Here is an 18,237-nt window from a genome sequence, read left to right as displayed (position 1 = left end):
AGAAGAGGCAGAGGTTGGGATCCTTATTTTGCAACTAAAAACCAAAAAACAAACAAAAAACACTTAGGAAGGGAAGTGCTGAGAAACTAACCAGACTCACTTGGTAGTTCATGCTCACAAATCGCATTTTCTTTTTTAAAACAGAGTTGCTAAATCGGGAATGCGATTAAAACGTGCATTTTGATGTTAGGACAGTTGACAAAGCCTCTCACCCAGTCTTTGTGGAGAAGTTGGGGAAATGTGATCTGAGTGGAGTGGGTGGCACCCTGAATTAGACAATCAGCAGTGGCCCCAAAATGTTGAAGAAAGAAGTGGATCAGTGCCAACCTGGACCAAGTGCTTCACTCCAGCGCCTGTCCAAGTAAATTTTTTATTGATAACTCTGATAAAGTCACAGAAGTCAAGGTCAACATACCTGTAGTTGTTAAAGCTGGGAGTGATACTTAATACTTTAGATTGGAGAATTCATCTTGAAAAAGATCTTGTGCAATGAACAAAAATTTAATAGGGATGCATGCAAAACCTGTTCTCCCTTCAAAAGAATTTGCAACCCAACCGTGGGATGGAGGAGATGGTGTTAAGCAGCCTGTGGACTCCAAGTTGCTTCATTGGTGCAAGTTCAGTGCAAACCAAGAACTGATGCAGCCCAGGGAGGAGGAGACAGACCAGGCTGCCACAGGGTCACGAGACACAAGGGTCACGTGACACCGGCGGGGCAGGGTTGGGGTTTGCGTTGTTCAACCTGGGGAAGAGGATACCAGCCGGGTCAAGGGGTAGAACTGTTTTCACGAAAAGGCAGTTGGTTGCGTAGAAGAGGGACTAGCCCGTGGCTGCTGAGGGGAGAATTAGAATCCATGGAAGGTAGTTCCACATAGGGAAGCAGGTTTGGATTCAATACATGACAGAACTTTTCCAGCAATTTGACCTGCTCAACAGTGAGTGGGGCTGTTTCGTCCGTGGAAGTGGATCATTTACCAGTTATTAAAGATATTTGGGACAGGAGTGTGTAGGGGTGGGAATTCAGACACAGTGACAATCACGAGGATAACTAACTTTTATTTCATTCCCACAGCTACCCTGAGAGGTAAATAGCATCTCCATTTTGCAGGTGAGGAAACTGAGATGCCTAGAGGTTAAGTGACTTGTCCAAGGTCACCCAACAGGTAAGTGGCAAAATCAAGACTCAGAATTTTATTGGAACTCTTATTCTCTCCCCTCTTCCAACCCTACAGTTTTAAGGTGGGAGCAATCTCTGGTCTAAGATGGGTCTCTGGACAGTTTTGCTTTCAAGGCTCTCCATTTGCTCATGTAGAGAACAGTCATACTGATTTCCTCTCCCTCCTTATCCTTCAGAAGGGTTGATAGTATAAGTGAAGTAATGGACTAAGTCATTTAAAACTCTTCCTAGGGACTTCCCTGATGGCACAGTAGTTAAGACTGTGCTCCCAATGCAGGGGGCCTGGGTTCGATCCCCAGTTGGGGAACTAGATCCCACATGCATGCCACAACTAAGAGTGCCCATGCTACAACTAAGGAGCCCACGAGCTGCAACTAAGACCCGGCACAACCAAATAAATAATAAATAAATATTTTTTTAAAACAACAAAAAAAAACCCTCTTCTTTACCCCACCAAAGAGCTCTACAAAAATAGAGTATATTATTAAATTAAATTAACCTCATATTTTGAATAGATACAAAATATGGTACATGGTACACAATTCAAATTATAGTAAAAGGTGAGCAGGGAAGGGCTAATTCTCCTCTCACATCTCTTCCCCAGCCGCCTACCCAATTTCCTTCCTAGGAGGCAAACAATGCTAACAGCTTCTCCTGTATCCTTCTGGAGAGGTCTTCTCTATACACATGCAAGCAAGAACTTGTGTATATACATTATTCTCAAACGGTGGCATGCTTTACACACAGTTCTACAACTTACTGTTACACTTATTAATGTACTAGTTTGATCGATGTGAAATTGCCGATATTCTACAATTTTGACCTACAAAATTTATTGCAAGTCTTTCAATACCAGCCCATAAGGAACTCCTTCAGTCTTTTTCTTTTTTAAAATAAAGTGTAACATACATAAGACTTCACAAATCTTAAGTGTACACACCCCTGTGGAACCAGCATCCAGATGAATAATTAGAATATTACCAGCACCCAGAAGGTCCTTTGTGCCCCCTCCCAGTCACTACCTCATTTTGACTTCTATATCAAAGGTGTCATCCAGTATGTACTCTTATACGTCCACTGTTTTGTATTGGTTGCACAATAGTCTATTTTTGGAAGTCCCTTACTTTAACCCTATCGATGCCTAATTGATGGATGATAAGGCTCTTTATACTCTTTTTGCTATTCCAAGCAATGGGAGCAAGCAATAACCTTGTAAATATAATATATTTTTAAAGTATTTTTTATGGGAAATGTACAACACATATAAAGTAAATAGAATAGTATAATGGACACTCAGCTTCAACAACTATCAACAGTTTGCCTTTCTCGTTGAATGTATTTTCATAAGTAGGATTCCGTTTACTTACCAAAAAAAAAATGCCCTTTAAGAAGGCTAAATATGCAGACTTTGGAGGCTCAGCAGAATCAGTGAATAGCTGTGTGACCATGGGGAAGTTACCTAACCTCTCTTAACCCCCTCCAATACAATTGAGGTAATAATTCCTACTGCACAGAGTTATCATGAGGAGAAAGGACCTCACCAGTGCTTTCCCAGCTGGAGGTAGGGCTGTGTTGTGGAGCCCAAGGGAAGGTGCAGGTGGGGAAGCAGGGGCCTGGACTACTGCCAATCCATTTTCATCTTTTAAAGAATAGTGTCTTTGGTAAGCTTTCATTTGATAAAAAGGGATCTAATGCTTTAAAAAAAGGAAAAGAAAGAAAGAAAAAGAAATAGTGTGAAACCACCAATACAACAAATATAAAGGACTTACCAAAGAGCTTTTGTTATTATTATTTATCCATCATTCTGGTTTCCCTGACTGTCCTTTTGTCTTTTCAAATCACCTTGTTACTTGTTAAAATCACTTTCAAGCCAAGGGACATTTTTTTTTTCAATTAAAAATGTTTGTCCAGCTTTATTGAGATATCATTGACATATAACATTGTGTAAGTTTAAGGTGTACAACATGTTGATTCGGTCCATGGACAATTCTTAAAGCAAGAACAGGCCCCCGAGAATCAGGGCCTGAGGGCGGGCCTGGGAGAGTGTCCTCCCCAAGGTTTGCATTGCACAAGCTGACGTCCTGAATAAGTGTCAGCCAATTTCCATCCTCCTCCTCTTTCCCATCCCCTCAGGCTCCCCACCCCTTCTTCTGGAAAATCGTGAGTCTCCTGCCGCTTACCCCAAGCCTCTGCTTCATTGGGTCTGGTTTCCCAATAAATCAAAAGACTCTAGTCCCTGTCGCTGTGTTTGTCATGAGTTCAAGTTCTTCCTCTCCCAGAGGGGAATAACTTTCATGGGTGTCCCAATGCCACGACCAAGTGCAGATGCTCTGGATCCCCACCCCCGCCTCAGCCACGACCGCCCAGCCTGGGGACCTCCTCCCCGGGTGGGAAGTAAAGGGTCAACAGGTCCTCCCAGCCGCCCCACCCCCCCACCCCACCCTCCTGCACTTGCCCGCCAATCGCCTCCCGTAGAGATGCTGGGAGCCCGAGTGTGGCCGCGCTGCCGCCCGGGAAAGGGCTCTCCTCCCAGCACTGAGCACTTAGTCCTGGCAGACGCCCCAAGATTGTCGTGAGGCGTCTAGCCAGTTGGTGAGTGCTGTAATCTGAACCAGCTGTGTCCAGACTGAGGCCCCATTTGCATTGTTTAACATACTTAGAAAATGAAGTGTTCATTTTTAACATTCCTCCTCCAATTGGTTTAATGCTGAATTACTGAAGAGGGCTAAGCAAAACCAGGTGCTTTCTCTGTCAGCTCTCCAGTGGCTCGGAGGACCCAGGCTCTCCCCTTGTCCTCTCCTCGCCTCGCTCGTCCCCCCTGGAATAAAAGTATCGGCGAGCCCCACAGGCCCAGAGGAGGCCGAAGTTCAGGAACTGCTCCGAGGGTCCCGCGCTGAGAGCTCTCCATCTTTTCCCCCTTGCTTCTCCTGCCCACGCATCTTGGACATGCCAGGATTTAAAAGGTACGTTCTCTGCTCCGGACTTTTTCCTCCAGGGTCTGGAAACCTTACTGAAAACCCGATGGGTGGAAAATGGCTATGGCCGTGATTCAGGCTGTGTCAGGATGTTGGAAAAGGCATTAGCTAGTGATGCAATGATATTGTTAATTGTAAAAAGCTGCGCCTCTGTAATTTCCATCTTGAAGCCTTCTTTTGGGAGTGGGTATTTTATAAGACAGTTTCAGAAGCCAGCATCCGACAGAGGTCGACAAAAATCTCAGAGCCTGATTCTTTCTTTCTTTTCTGAAAGGGCAGCAAATTTGTGTGCCGTTTAAATTATTTTTTAAGTTGTTTTTTTTTTTAATTTGAGAGATCAATTACTAGTTCACTAGCAATTATTTTGCTGCATCGGCTGTTGGACAAGCGAACGGGCTAGCTGCACATCCCGGGGCTGGATTTGCTCTATGTCTGTGTGGGATTCTCAAAGGGCATGCGACCCAGAAGTCTCGAGCCAATGAAAAGTGGGGACTGCAGACAGAAATGCATGTAAGCAAACATTTTGATATTCCTTAAGGAAATTGAAGTTCCAGTCAAGTGATCGTTAAAGCTTAAAGAATTTTATCTAGATTACATCTGCAGTTTTTATCCAGCGCACTCTTGAAAACGTAGCTGCTTTAGACAAAGTGTGTGTGTGTGCGTGCGTGCGTGTGTGTGTGTGTGTGTGTGTGTGTGTGCTGAAAACGAAGCTGTAATCCTGTCATCCTGGATCGGGGACCAGCACTTCTTGAACAGACAGCCCTGAGATTCAGTTGGTCCCCCACCTCCATCCCCACGTCCACCCCCGCCCAGCTTTCCTCCCCTTGAGGATGGAGCCCAAAATAGGTGGACCCACCTGCTTTTGAAAGTTCCTGGGACCAGTTATGAACATCAAAGGATCCCCAAAATTCTTATAGTTAATTAATTTTGGAGTTTTCTAGAGTTTTTCATGACAAAGTGCAGCTATGGGTGACGCTGTGAGAGCAGCAATGCTTGGATGTTATGTCATTTTTGGGAAACCGTCTCAGTTAAGCCTGGAGCTTACTTGGCCCCCAGGCCCCAGCTGTGGCCCTTGCAGGAGGCCGGGCTTGAGATGGGCTTTCTCAGGGGAGACCTGTCCCTAGCCAAAGAGGATTGCCCTCTAGCCAAAGGGAGTAGGGGAGGTGGGGTAGGGGGAGAAATGGGTTAGCATGCCTTTTCCACTAGGTCTTGAAGTCCACTGCGTTGTCAGCCTGTCCTGTCTCCAACAAAAACGAGACAGGGTTTTATAACCAACCGAAAGGAAACTTCATGTGAAGAAACAGGAAAACGTTGAAATTCATAATATACAGCCTGGAAAATAAATTTGTTATTGTTCTTTCATTCCTTCCAGATATAAATCTGGCTGTTGTGAATATCAAAAAGCCCTGGGATTTGGCTCTGCACTTTATAAGGTCAGAGCTGTCTCCAGTGTTCTAGAATCTGGCTCACACAGGCACTCAGATGAAAGGAAAACTTGTGGGCTTCCAGGGTCTTTATTCTTTGGATTGAGGACTAGATGAAGGAAGTGGGCTTGCCTCTCCCAACACCACATTAGAGTCCTGTTTCCTCTGGATGTCACCTTAATTCTGGGGCCCTCCAAGTACCCCAGCGTCGCTGATTCATATGAGCCTTCTGTCATGGATTGAGTGAGTTTTGCAGTCTATTGAACGCTCTTTTTCTGAAGGGAGGGATTGTCAAGTGAAGGTATACATTGACAGTAACAGGTCACTAAATCCAACCAGGTGCCAGGTCCACTGAATTACTGAAGAAGCCTTTGAGATCACCTCCTCCAGGAAGCCTTCCCTGACCTTCCATTCCCTACCCACAGCCTGGCTCTCCTGGCACTCAGTGGGCATTTCTATCAGTGCCCTAACCGAAGGGTATAGACATTGTTGGTTCACGTGGCTCCCCCACCAGCTCTCCAGGGCAGCATCTGGGTCATAGTTTTGTAGTATTTTCTGCCTACCTAGGGTCCCTGCTCACAGCTAGTAACTACTCAGATAAACCCCTGTTGAACTCAATAATAACAGCACCAAATAAAGCTCTGTATTTGCATAGATTTTTTAACCACCTTAACAATTTTCAAGTGTCCAGTTCGTAGGGTTAAGTACATTCACAATGTTGCTCAGTCAACCTCCAGAACTCTTTTCATCTTGAAAAATTGAAATCCTATACCCATAAACACCTCCCTAATCCCTCCTCCTCCTGCCCCTGACACCCACCATTCTGCTTTCTGTCTATAATTTTGATTGCTGTCAGTCCTTCATATAAGTGGAATCAAACAGTATCTGTCTTTTTGTGGCTGGCTTATTTCACTTAGCATAATGTCCTCAGGGTTCATCCATGTTGTAGCACTTGTCAGAGTTGCTTTCCTTTTTAAGGCTGAATAGTATTCCATTGCATGTATATAACACATTGTTTATTCATTTGTTGATGGACACTTGGGTTGCTTCCACCCTTTGGCTATTGTGAATAATGCTGCTATGAGCATGGGTGTACAAATATCTCTTTGAGACCTTGTTTTCAATTCTTTTGTATATATACCTAGAAGTGGGATTGCTGGATCATATAGTAGTTCCATTTTTAATTTTTTGAGGAACCTCCAGACTGTTTTCCATAGTGGCTGCACCAACGTACATTCCCACCAACAGTGCACAAGGGTTCCAGTTTCTCCACACCCTCACCAGCTTTTGGCTTTTTTGGTTGTAGCCATCCTGTTGGATGTGAGGTGGTATTGATTTTTTATCTTTAAAGCTAATTGGCGACCACGATTTTGTTGGATAGCAGCTTGTGAATGATGAAGAGTAGAAATCGCAGGTTCAGGGCTTGGTGGCTTATGCAGAAACACAGTTTATTGACACCTCCTCCTAAGTGTCAGCTGTGCTCCTTCTTGGGGCTGCCCAGGTCCCCGCGTCCTCTCCTCCATCAGGGTCTGTGTGAGGTGCACTCTGGGAGCACGTGCGTTCCTTCCCCCTGACACCTCTGTTCCGTGGAGCTCACGTGCTTCACGTTTGTACTTTCCTTTCCTCTCATCATCCGAGGGCACGACGGCTTCTTCACACTGTGGTCATTTCAGAATGAAGACATTCAAAACTCAGGCGGGTCCCCTGTGTCAGGAGTAAAGGCCAAGCAGCTGGTGAATACATTGTTAATACCATGGCGGTGGGCGTTAGATTTGTTCTTTGGAGCAGCAAGACCCTTTATTTATAAAAATGCCACCGAACCCATTATCCCAACATATGAAACCAGTGGAGGGGGCACGGTTCTGTTTGGGGTGGTTGGGGCATCTGGAGTTTCCCTGGCCTCTCTGGAGCATCGCCCCCCATCCCCCTGCCCAAAGACAAGCACAAGGTGAAGTCATCATTGTAAACACACAGGCAGCGTGAGAGGCACGTGTTACCCCAGACCTGGGTCCTGGGAGCATCCTGAGCATTTATATTGACTTCTTGCTCCTCCACAGGATACTCACTGTGACCATTCTGGCTCTCTGTCTTCCAAGTCCTGGGAATGCACAGGTAAGACTTTTATTTTGTTACTTATCAGGAAGTGTGTTAAAAACCAGGGCGAGGGTGTCCAGCCACGCAGTGTGTTGTTTACCTAAACCGAGCTCTTCATTGTACAGAGATTAAAGCTGGGGCTCAGGGAAGTTGAGACTTGCCCCCCGTGACATAGTATATAAGTGGCAGGGCTGGACCTCGGTGTCCTGGTTCTCAATCCAAGACTCTTATAATCAGATCATGCTGCCTCATTTGGTGGGGCTGGGGGCCTTGACTTAGTGTAAGTGTTAAAAAGTCAAGCGTGTTCTAGTGTTTCTGGGCAGTGGTGCCCCTTGGGTGCCTGCGTGTGGCCCACGTGGGTGTGTGTGGCCGACATGCAGTTGTGAGTCATCTCAGCGCCCAACCCGTGAGGACCCACCTCTGGCCCGGACCCCTGGGAGGAGTGTGTAGGGGGAGCTTGGGCTCCTGGGTGGCTGTGCAGAGAAGCCTGCACCATCCCTGACTTTACAAAGTGACAGTTGTGTCAGCCCTTGAGAAATGTGGACAGATCCTTCCTGAGGAGCTCAGGGCAGCCCCTCTGCATCTCTAGCTCAGAAATGAGAGAAGCCCCACCTCTGAGCAGGGCTGAGGGGCCATGTAGTCAAATGGAAATGCACTCATTTGCATGAACATATAGAAGACATTACAAAGTCACCAACGCAGCCTCTCTAACAGTGGGTTACAGCTCAACAGTTCAGAGCCCTGAAATGGAACCAACAAAAATCTCACTAAGTAGACTGATGGTCTCCCAGACTTTCAGGGTATAGGAGGGAAATCTTAGAATTTCAATTCATATTTATTTTGATCACACCCTTTAAATGTTTTTTCCCTTCATATTAAGAATTTTGAAATATATTTCATTGGAGGTGGAAAGAATCTTGGGAAGAGCACCAAAGACTTTTAGACCTTGGAAGGACCTTGGCGTCCTCTGATCTAGCTCTGTGGTGACAGTTAACATCTAGATCCAGAGACGGCGCGGGTTATGGTATAGCGTTTATTGCACTATAGGCACTTTACATGCACTAACAATTTAATCCTTACAACCACTCAGAAGTAAGTAGTATCCTCTCCATTTTACAGATGAGGAAACTGAGGCGTAGAAAAGTTATGCAGTGAATAGGGGCTAGAGTGAGAATTTGAAGCCAGGCAGTGGGCTTGAACCCACACCTGCACTTAGTTGGTGAGCCAGGGCTGCAACTCGAGTCTCTTGGTTTCCTGAACTTTATGGCACCACCTCCTGGCTCATCCGCTCCATTTCTTTGGCCCCAAGGCCCTAAGGTGCCTGAACCCACTCCCAGGAATGCAGGCTAAATCTATCATCTCTACAAACCAGCGCATAGCTCAGGGAAGTTGAACCCCATAAACCGTAGGGAAGGCCAGGGAAGGGACCCCCATGGGCAAAACCACACCTCCTTGACTTATTCCTATAACATGTCAGCTCTAGGGGTGATTGTTGATCCCATGATATTTTTCTAAATGCATGAAGTTGTAACTCAAGTTGTAAGTGAAGCCTGCAGCCCTCAGGGACTTTTGAGACCTGGCGGTCTCTGGAAGCATCTCATCTTTGTGTAATTGTCTTCCTGAGGTTAAAATGGAAGAACTTCCCCAATTCTATTTTTCTTAAAAAACTGACTACATCACTGTGCGGATTTATTTTACACACAGACCTCGTAATCGGGTCGAGGATTTCGTAGGGGGCGCTGCAAAGGGGTTAAATAGCACCCAAGGAAGGAGAGTGGTTGCCCTTAAAAGCAGTCCTATCCTCTCTCAGAAAGGGCTGAGCACAGGGCAAGCCTCACTGGGCAGATCAGATGCGATTAGTATTGCTCTTCATGACCAGAGCAGGGAGAAGTCCCCATAACCATCTGCTAAAAATGGGCGTTCTGAAGCAATGATGCAGGGGCTTAAAAAGTAATGCTAAAGTGTAAAATGATTGTAAGAAAATACCCAAAAAAGGGACAAATAGAGGTTATAACACAGATGTTGGTATTATAAATGCCTTGTTTCTTTACCCATTTTCCATACCTCCTGTGATGCAGTTAGAATACTTTTATAGTGAAAGAAAAAAAAAAAAAAAGGTAAGTAAGCAGAATGACCTCTCCTGTTTCTCTCTCTCCCTTCCTGCAGCAACAATGCACTAACGGCTTTGACCTGGACCGCTCATCAGGACAGTGTTTAGGTAGGAGGCCACTGAAGATCCTTCTCTGGGTGGGGTGCAGGGACAGCCCAATCACAGGGCCATTTCTGTCTCAGCCGTCACTCAGTATTGTCAAATCTGTATCAGCCTTGCCCATGGAAGAAAACAGTGCCACGGGATGGTTGAAATCAACGACACCCTTCCATTGATCACCTTCTTTGTGCCTGGCACTGGGTAAGCCCTGCGACAGGGCAAAGATGAGGAAGAATTTATCCCCAGCCTCAAGGAGCTCTCCATCTGTATCAGTTTCCTAGGGCTGCCTTTACAAATGGCCACAAGCCTTAGTGGCTTAAACAACACAAATATATGATCTCACAGGTGCACAGGTCAAAAGCCCGATGGGAGTTCTACCAGGCTAACACTGAGGTGATGGCAGGGCGGTGTTCTTTTCTGGAGGCTTGAGGGAAGAATCCACTTTCTTGCTCATGCATATTGTTGGCAGAATTCAGTTTCTGTTTTTTAAAAATTGAGATGTAATTGACATACAACATTGTGTAAGTTTAAGGTGTGCAATGTGTTGACTTGATACACTTGTATATTACAATGTGATGACCACCGTAGCTTAGCTCACACCTCCCTCACATCACATAATTACCATTTCTTTTTTGTGATGAGAACATTCAGGATTTACTCTCTTAGCATTTTTCAAGTGTGCAATACAGTGTTGTTCATTATAATCGCAATACTGTGCATTATTTCCTTCCAGTTAGAAGTTAGCTTCTAACTGGAAGTTTGTACCCTTACATCTCCCCCATTTCCCCCACCCCCCAGCCCCTGAATACCACCATTCTATTCTCTATTTCTGTAAGTTTGGCTTTTTGGATTCCACACATAAGTGACATCATGTAGCATTTGTCTTTCTCTGTCTGCCTTACTTCATGTAGCATAATGCCCTCAAGGTCCTTCCATGTTGCTGCAAATGGCAGGTTTTCCTTCTTTCTCATGGCTGAGTAATATTCATATGATTACTATTATTATATCACTCATATGATGATAATATTAATAATATCACATCTATCTATCTATTATCTATCTATCCATCCATCCCAAATCTTTATCCACTGATGCACATTTAGGTTGTTTCCATATTTTGGCTGTTGTGAATAGTGCTTCAATCAGCATGGCAGTACAGATATCCCTTCAAGATTCTGTTTTCATTTCCTTTGGATATATACCCAGAAGTGGAATTGCTGGATCATATGGTATTTCTAGATTTAATTTTTGGAGGGACCTCCACACTGTCTTGCATAGTGGCTGCATGGATTTACATTCCCACAGAATTCAGTTTCTTGTGGTTGTAGGACTGAGGCCCCTGGTTCCTTGCTGGCTGTCGGCTGAAGGCCTTTCGCAGTTTCTAGAGGCCACCCTCTTCCTTGGCTCGTGGCCCCCTCCTCCGTCTTCAAAGCCAGCAAGTTAAGTCCCTCACATGTTTCTGTTGCCTCATTTCTCTGGCCAGTCCTTCTGCCTCTTCTTCTACTTCTAAGGATTTGTGTGATTTCACTGGGCCCACTCAGATAATCCTAGAGAATTCCCCCATCTCAAGCTCTTCTTTTTTTTTTTTTAAGATTATTATTTTTAAGAGAACCCTTTTTTAAAAAATTTTATTTATATTTGGCTGTGTTGGGTCTTTGTTGCAGCCCACCAGCTTTCTCTAGTTGTGGCTACTCTTTGTTGCAGTGCACGGGCTTCTCACTGCTGTGGCTTCTCGTTGTGGAGCACGGGCTCTAGGCGCGCGGGCTTCAGTAGATGTGGCATGCAGGCTCATAGTGTGGCTCACGGGCTCTAGAGCACAGGCTCTGTAGTTGTGGCGCACGGGCTTAGTTGCTCCATGGCAGGTGGGATCTTCCCAGACCAGGGCTCGAACCCGTGCCCCCTGCATTGGCAGGCGGATTCTTAACCACTGTGCCACCAGGGAAGTCCCCATCTCAAGGTCTTCTGATTAGCAACTTTAATTCCATTCCATCCATACCTAATCCCCCTTTGCCATGTAACCTAATGTAGCCACAGGTTCCAAGGAAGAGGACAGACATTTTGGGGCTGTTCTCCTAGCGCTCCATCTAGTGGGAGAGGTAGGTCTAGATGGAGTAAACTGTACAGGGTAGAATAAAGTCACTGTCAAGATGAGGTAAAAGCAATCAGTCCTGCAGAAGTAGGGGAGAGAGTGATGCCTTACGTCTGAGGTCAATAAAGAAAGCCTTCACGGGGCTTCCCTGGTGGCGCAGTGGTTGAGAGTCGGCCTGCCGATGCAGGGGACGCGGGTTCGTGCCCCGGTCCTGGAGGATCCCGCGTGCCGCGTGGGCCGTGGCCGCTGGGCCTGTGCGTCCGAAGCCTGTGCTCCACAGCGGGAGAGGCCACAGCAGTGAGAGGCCCACGTATCGCACAAAAAAAAAAAAAAAAAAAGAAAGCCTTCACGGAGGTCACATTTGAATTGGGTATTGAAGGATGAATAGGATCCTGAGAAATAACATCCCAGGTAGTAGGAACAGCATAAGCAAAGACCAGGGCATTGAAAAGACATTCAGAGTATAGACTAGTTTGTTGTGGATGGAGCATAGAGTATAGAAAAGGAATAAGGCTCTCCTCTCGGGGATATATTTACCTTTTTAATGATATTTGATTTAGGCCAAATCATTTGTAGTCTCTGAGCTTAGTTAGCGTTGAAAAGAATGATGGGTGGTGGGGAAGAAGTCTTGCCTTGGAAGCTCTAGGCTCATACTTTGACTTAAGGTGAAGGGAGTTGAGAATGTGCCAAGGGATGCAGAGAGGGACGGCAGCCGTCTTTTGTGGCCCTCCAGTTTTAATGACACTTTCAGGCTTACAATTAGAAAATGGGACTCCACGCTTCCCTTTCCCGAGGCGGGAGTTGGCACAAGTCTCTCAGATGAGGTGGCTGGAGTGAGCGGTCAGGGTTCAGGCCTCTCTCTCCCAGACTCCAGCCCCACATGGAGCAGACCCCAAGGCTGGTGGGAAGCCCCGGTGCGGGGGGTCAGGGCAGCTGCTCATGCTGGCGCCTCAGTTCAGGCCTCCCCTGTCCCTGGCCCCGCAAGGCTGATTTTCTAGAGAACCTACCCCCCTGCCACTCCCACACCCCGCTCTAGACACAACAAGCAGAGCATCAGCCTGGCTGGAAACGGGCCCTGTTTGTTGGCACGGTGTGAGCCGAGTCTCAAGTAAGTCTCTGCTTTCCTAATAAGAAACTAGCTCTCGGCCAAGCCTTGTCTTTCTGGATGCAGTGGACTCTTTCTCCCCGCCCAGCTGTTATTTGGAGTAGAAGTGGGTACAATTATTAGGTCCATCCCAGGGTTTCCCGAGTGTCATATGGACACAAAAGAATACCTGAGATGTTTTTAGGTGGTACATCCACAGGTAAACAATCTTTATTTTAATAGTTATATATTTATTTTTACTTACCTTCTATTTTTGATCATTGATAGAGTTTTTTTTCATTTGCTGTCGTGCCGTAAGATGAAAAAAATATGTTTACTTGGGTTTTCTTTTTCTTTCTTTTTTTTTTTTTTATGTGGTCCATTTTTAAAGTCTTTATTGAATTTGTTACAATATTGCTTCTGTTTTATGTTTTGGTTTTTGGGCCCCAAGGCCTGTGGGATCTTAGCTCCCTGACCAGGGATGCAAACCCACACCCCCTGCATTGGAAGACGATGTCTTAACCACCGGACCGTCAGGGAAGTCCCCACTTGGGGTTTCAATGTGGGTTCATTTAAGAGAAAAGTATTAAGCATGTGACGGTACAGGTTTTGGTAGCTGTGACCCAGGCATCCTGATGACGGTATTTGATGGCTGACGTTTGGGTGACACTTGTCAGTTTGATTCAATTCAGCCGATATTGGGGCAGTAGCTGCCAGGCCCAGCCCTACGTGTTCGGGAGCAGGTGCTGGTGAAGAATGTCCTGGGGTCCTTTGCGGCGTTCCTGGTACAGAGCTCTGCTGTGGCTCAGCGTGGCCGAGGGGCCACTAACGCCTGTGCTTTCTGTGGCCCTTGCAGATATCGACGAGTGCCGGACCATCCCCGAGGCCTGCCGAGGAGACATGATGTGTGTTAACCAAAACGGCGGGTACTTATGCATCCCCCGAACAAACCCAGTGTATCGAGGGCCCTACTCCAACCCCTACTCCAACCCCTACTCAGGTCCGTACCCAGCAGCTGCACCCCCGCTGTCAGCTCCAAACTACCCCACGATTTCGAGGCCTCTCATGTGTCGCCTTGGATACCAGATGGATGAAGGCAACCAGTGTGTAGGTGAGTAGCCCGGCGTCCTAGGCTTCCTCTCCATTGGTGAAGGCATCGTCCTAGTCTAGCAGGTCAACCCCAAGTGGGAAGTCAGTTCCCATGCAATGAACCAGTGAAACAACCTACGTGGTACACGGTTCTTTCACTCTTAGCAGCCTGTGTCTCTGGGTACCCTCCCACCTAGGGAGGAGTTTAGTGTGCTGTCTTATTGATAGTCCCCCAGAAAGCCAATTTGTTTTTTCTTTATTTTCATCTATCATCTATGTATCTATCTATCTATCTATCGATCTATCTACCTATCATCTATCATCAATCTGTCATCTATTTCTATCTATGTCTATCTGTCTGTCAATCATTCATCTATGTATCTGTCTGTCTGCCTTTAGATCATATCTATCATCTATCTGTTTGGAGACCAAGGTCATGTTTTCTCTCCTCGATAACAAATATGTCTGGTCAGATGCAGTAAGTGAATCCCAGAGAGAAGATCTAGAAACGACCAGCTTTCTAGGGTCTTCAGCATTACTCACCCTCGAATGGAACGTTTGCTCCTGAAACAAAAGAAGCCTTGAGGGCCAAGGCCAACTGTTCTGGAAAGAAAGTGGGGTCCTTGGGTGGGGACCAGGGTTCTTTTGACCAAAAGGAGCCTCGCTGATGGGAGCTCATAGCAAGAGTGGACCTTGGGGAGGAAGGAGACGCCATATGCCATGATGTCCCCAGGCTGTTGGCAAGTGGTATGACAGGTGCCCTGGTATGCACTGGTGCTCTGTTGGCCAGTGTGGCCTTGGTGGAGGTTTACCTGGGATCCTCCCTTGTTGCTTCAGCTTTGGTTGGACCAAAACTTTGCAACTGTCTCCAGCTTTGGGAGATGGTCTAGAGTGACGATGGCTCCAAAGTTTTTTGATCATGCACCCCATCTGCAAAATCTTTCCGAGCCTGGACCCTTACTACATGCATGTTTATAAATTACATGCATATCCAGTTATTCTAATATGGTTGGAGGAGTGTAAAGTATATGTAAGAAATAGAAAAATTTAAAGGATGCGATCAAAATAAACCTGAATTGAAATTCTGATATTTCCTTCCTATACCCTGAAAGTTTGGTAGACCATCAGTCTACTTAGTGAGATTTTTGTTGGTCCCATTTCAGGGCTCTGAAGTGTTGAGCTGTAACCCACTGTTAGAAAGGCTGTGTTGGTGATTTTGTAATGTCTTCTATATGTTCATGCAAATGAGTGCATTTCCATTTGACTACATGGAAATAATATGCAAACAAGTGTCTTTCAGAGCTAAAAGGGAAAATTGGATACACCTTAACTAAACTTCTCTATTCTTCCTGGTCTCAAGGGGTGTGTGTGTGTGTATGTGGGGGGGGGCGGGGAGCTGGCCGAGGGTCACTTTGAACATAGATAAGTGTTCACAGGAAAGAGCAGACTGAATCAAGCCGTGGACTGAAGCACTGGTGGGGAAGATAGTAACATACTTCCTTAGAACCAGTAGAACAATAGGCCGCTGTAACTGGCAGGGACTTTAACAGTCTTTAACTGCAGCCTCTTCCTTTTATAAAAAAGGGAGTGTGGACTCCACCAAGTTAGGTAATTACGGGAGTCCAGCTCTCCTGACAACCAGCCTACGTTTTCCTAACTCGCCCATGTGACCTCTCTCGTTCGGTAGAAGAGAAATGATCCCGAAGCAAATGCAGAGAAAGAGAGGTTGGGGGTGGGGTGATGCTCTTCCACGATGTCCTGTGGGGCTGGATAAGCTGAGTGACCATGTGCACGTCTTGAAGTGAGGAAGCGGGTGGAGTGACCCGCCGAGTCACTCCAGGGTTTCGGGAGGGGCTTCCGGTGGCTGTAGGGCTCCCTGATGTCTTGGGCAGTCCTGCAGGCCCCTTTTGGGGAACGGCCTGGAATGGCCACAGGGCTCTCTGAAGCACCCCCCTCCCTCCCACAGCCCTCTTTCCAGGATCCCAGTGCCCTCGAGAATAAGACGCGGCTGGGAACACTGTTTATCTCCTGGTCCCTGTGACGTCATGCACTTTTTTACAGGCCCCCAACCTGTCACACGGGAGATGTGGAGTCTTCATAATGGCCCTTTTGTAAGGAGAATACGATCCAGGAACCCTAGGAGGACTGGCACCCGGCCCGTCCACTTCCAGAAAGTTCAGCCTTATGCATTCATAAGTCCCGGGTTCCTTCCAACCTCCCTTCACCCCACCCTGCCTTTTCTGGTTTACACAGGTCCTTCTGGGCATTATGAGAGGGGAAGTCATGGGGAGGGGGCCCCAGAAGGACGGGAACAGGGATGAGAGAGGCGGGCCTGGGAACAGGCCACAGGGAAGCAGGACTCAGAGACGGGGGGAGAGGGGGGAGGAACCAAAGGAACCGAGAGGGGGACATTGTTGAAAGGAGAAGCAGGTGATTTGGGTCATCACTGCCAGAGAAGGAGTGTCCCTGTTTCCCAGAGTGTAGGTCTGATCCTGGGGAGGAAGCTGGAGTAAGCAGCTCCAGTGTGATGGGGAGAATTGGGAAACGCTTCTAAAACTTCGGTGTTCTGCGAGGGGAGGACCACATCTCCAGAGGGCCTTCTTCTCCTCTTCCTCTTTAATGTAGAAAATAATCAACGACAGTGATGATGGCAGTAGTAGGAATAAAACCAAACATGTAGTGCTGCGTGCCAGGATCTTTACCTGAATGAACATGTTGAATCCTCACCACAACCCCTGCGGTAGGACTATTGTTGTTCCTGTTGGCCCTGAAGCACAGAGAGGTTAAGAATCTGTCCAAAGTCACACAGCAAATGAGGGCCGAGCCAGGACTTGAACCCATTCGGGCTCTGGATGAGGAAACTGAGGCTCAGCGAGGTAAAAGTTTGTTCAAGCCTCTCAAGAGTCAGTCCTGGAGCCATGATGAAAAACTAGGGCCTTCTCTTACCTTGTTTTTTTTGTAAATAAATTTTTGTTCTGTAAAACTTTGAACCTAGATAAAAGCAGAGAGATCATTATGAACACTTGTCTACTTTTCACCCAGTTTGGTCATTCTCAACACAGACCCACTCTCATTTCTTCTTTACTCTGACCCAGTGGATCAATTTAAAGCAAATCTCAGGCATCAAATCATTTTATCCTTAAATACTTCAGAATGTATCTCTAAGAGATAAAGCTTCTTTAAAAAATCATAGTCACAGTACCATTATCAAACCTACAAAATCAACAATAATTCCTTTTTATCATTAAATATCTGGGTGGGATTCAACTTTCCTTGGTCATTTCGTAAATGTCCCCTTTCTATTGTTTTCTTTTAGAATCAGATCCAAACAAGGTCTACAGATTGCATTTGGTTAACTATCTCTTAATCTTCTTTGTCTCCCTTACCACGTATTTGTTGAAGAGGCTGAGTCGTTTGTCCTGTAGAATTTCCTACATTTGGGATGTTGCTGCTTGTGTTGTCGGGCTGGTATTTAACGTATTCCTTCAACCCCTCTATTTTTCCATAAACTGGTAATAGTTAAATCTAGAGACTGATCCACTTGAAGTTTAAAGTTGGGGGCCAACTGTTTCCTACGTAGTGCCCTTGCTCTTTCGTCCTTTCCATGCCCTGGTTTCTTCCCATAAACTGTAAGTAAGTCTGCCTTAAAAAAGCAAGCGGACACTTTTCACTGAGGCTTTACTCTTTCTGGGTTTTGGACCCACTTTCAAGGCAGCAAATTCCTGCCTTGTCCCCTGCCTCTGCAGGCTGGGCCGGGCCAGGCTCAGAGCCCGGGTCCCTTGAAGCCCTGAGCTTCCTTGTTGACCTCTCTGTTTGGTGTTCCACTTGGGAGGTGACTAGACCCTGCTCTTTCTGTAACAAAATTTGGCCTCAGATTTGAGTCCACAAGCCCCAAGATGTAAATCTGGATCACTCAGGACCTTTGCAGGCAGAGTGATGCAGGCAGTAATCCAAGAATTACAGTTCAGGAACCAAGAAAGTTTTTGTCATCAAGAAAACTGGCATCTTGGCTTGTGGGTGCTCAGCACCAGGGCAACTTCCATGAGGGTGGTGGACTCATGGCTGGTTAGACTGTGTCCCCCAGATGCTGGCCCCT

General features: G+C 46.4%; 1 protein-coding gene across 9 annotated transcripts in view; it reads left to right on the top strand.

Annotated features, from left to right (window-relative positions):
- Nucleotides 1-3,608: 3,608 nt before the first annotated feature.
- The window catches only part of FBLN5 (fibulin 5), an 83,755-nt gene continuing 69,126 nt past the window's right edge, over nucleotides 3,609-18,237 (top strand). Inside the window, exons 1-5 of one of the 9 annotated variants that reach the window (XM_029237882.1) lie at nucleotides 3,714-3,769; nucleotides 3,933-4,662; nucleotides 7,634-7,688; nucleotides 9,837-9,888; nucleotides 13,909-14,163. In XM_029237882.1, the coding sequence (XP_029093715.1) occupies nucleotides 4,607-4,662; nucleotides 7,634-7,688; nucleotides 9,837-9,888; nucleotides 13,909-14,163 (418 nt within the window). In that variant the 5' untranslated portion in view covers nucleotides 3,714-3,769; nucleotides 3,933-4,606. Of the gene's footprint in view, nucleotides 4,663-5,329; nucleotides 5,820-6,837; nucleotides 7,310-7,633; nucleotides 7,689-9,836; nucleotides 9,889-13,908; nucleotides 14,164-18,237 lie in introns of those variants that run through there. The other 8 variants (XM_029237884.1, XM_029237886.1, XM_029237887.1 and 5 more) reach the window with 8 other exon arrangements.

This window comes from Monodon monoceros, unplaced genomic scaffold, assembly GCF_005190385.1.
Source record: "Monodon monoceros isolate NGI ecotype Baffin Bay Population unplaced genomic scaffold, NGI_Narwhal_1 Super_Scaffold_21, whole genome shotgun sequence".
NCBI lineage: Eukaryota > Metazoa > Chordata > Mammalia > Artiodactyla > Monodontidae > Monodon > Monodon monoceros.
The sequence above is the reverse complement of the archived record's forward strand: the minus strand, read 5'-3'. Positions and strand labels throughout refer to the sequence as shown.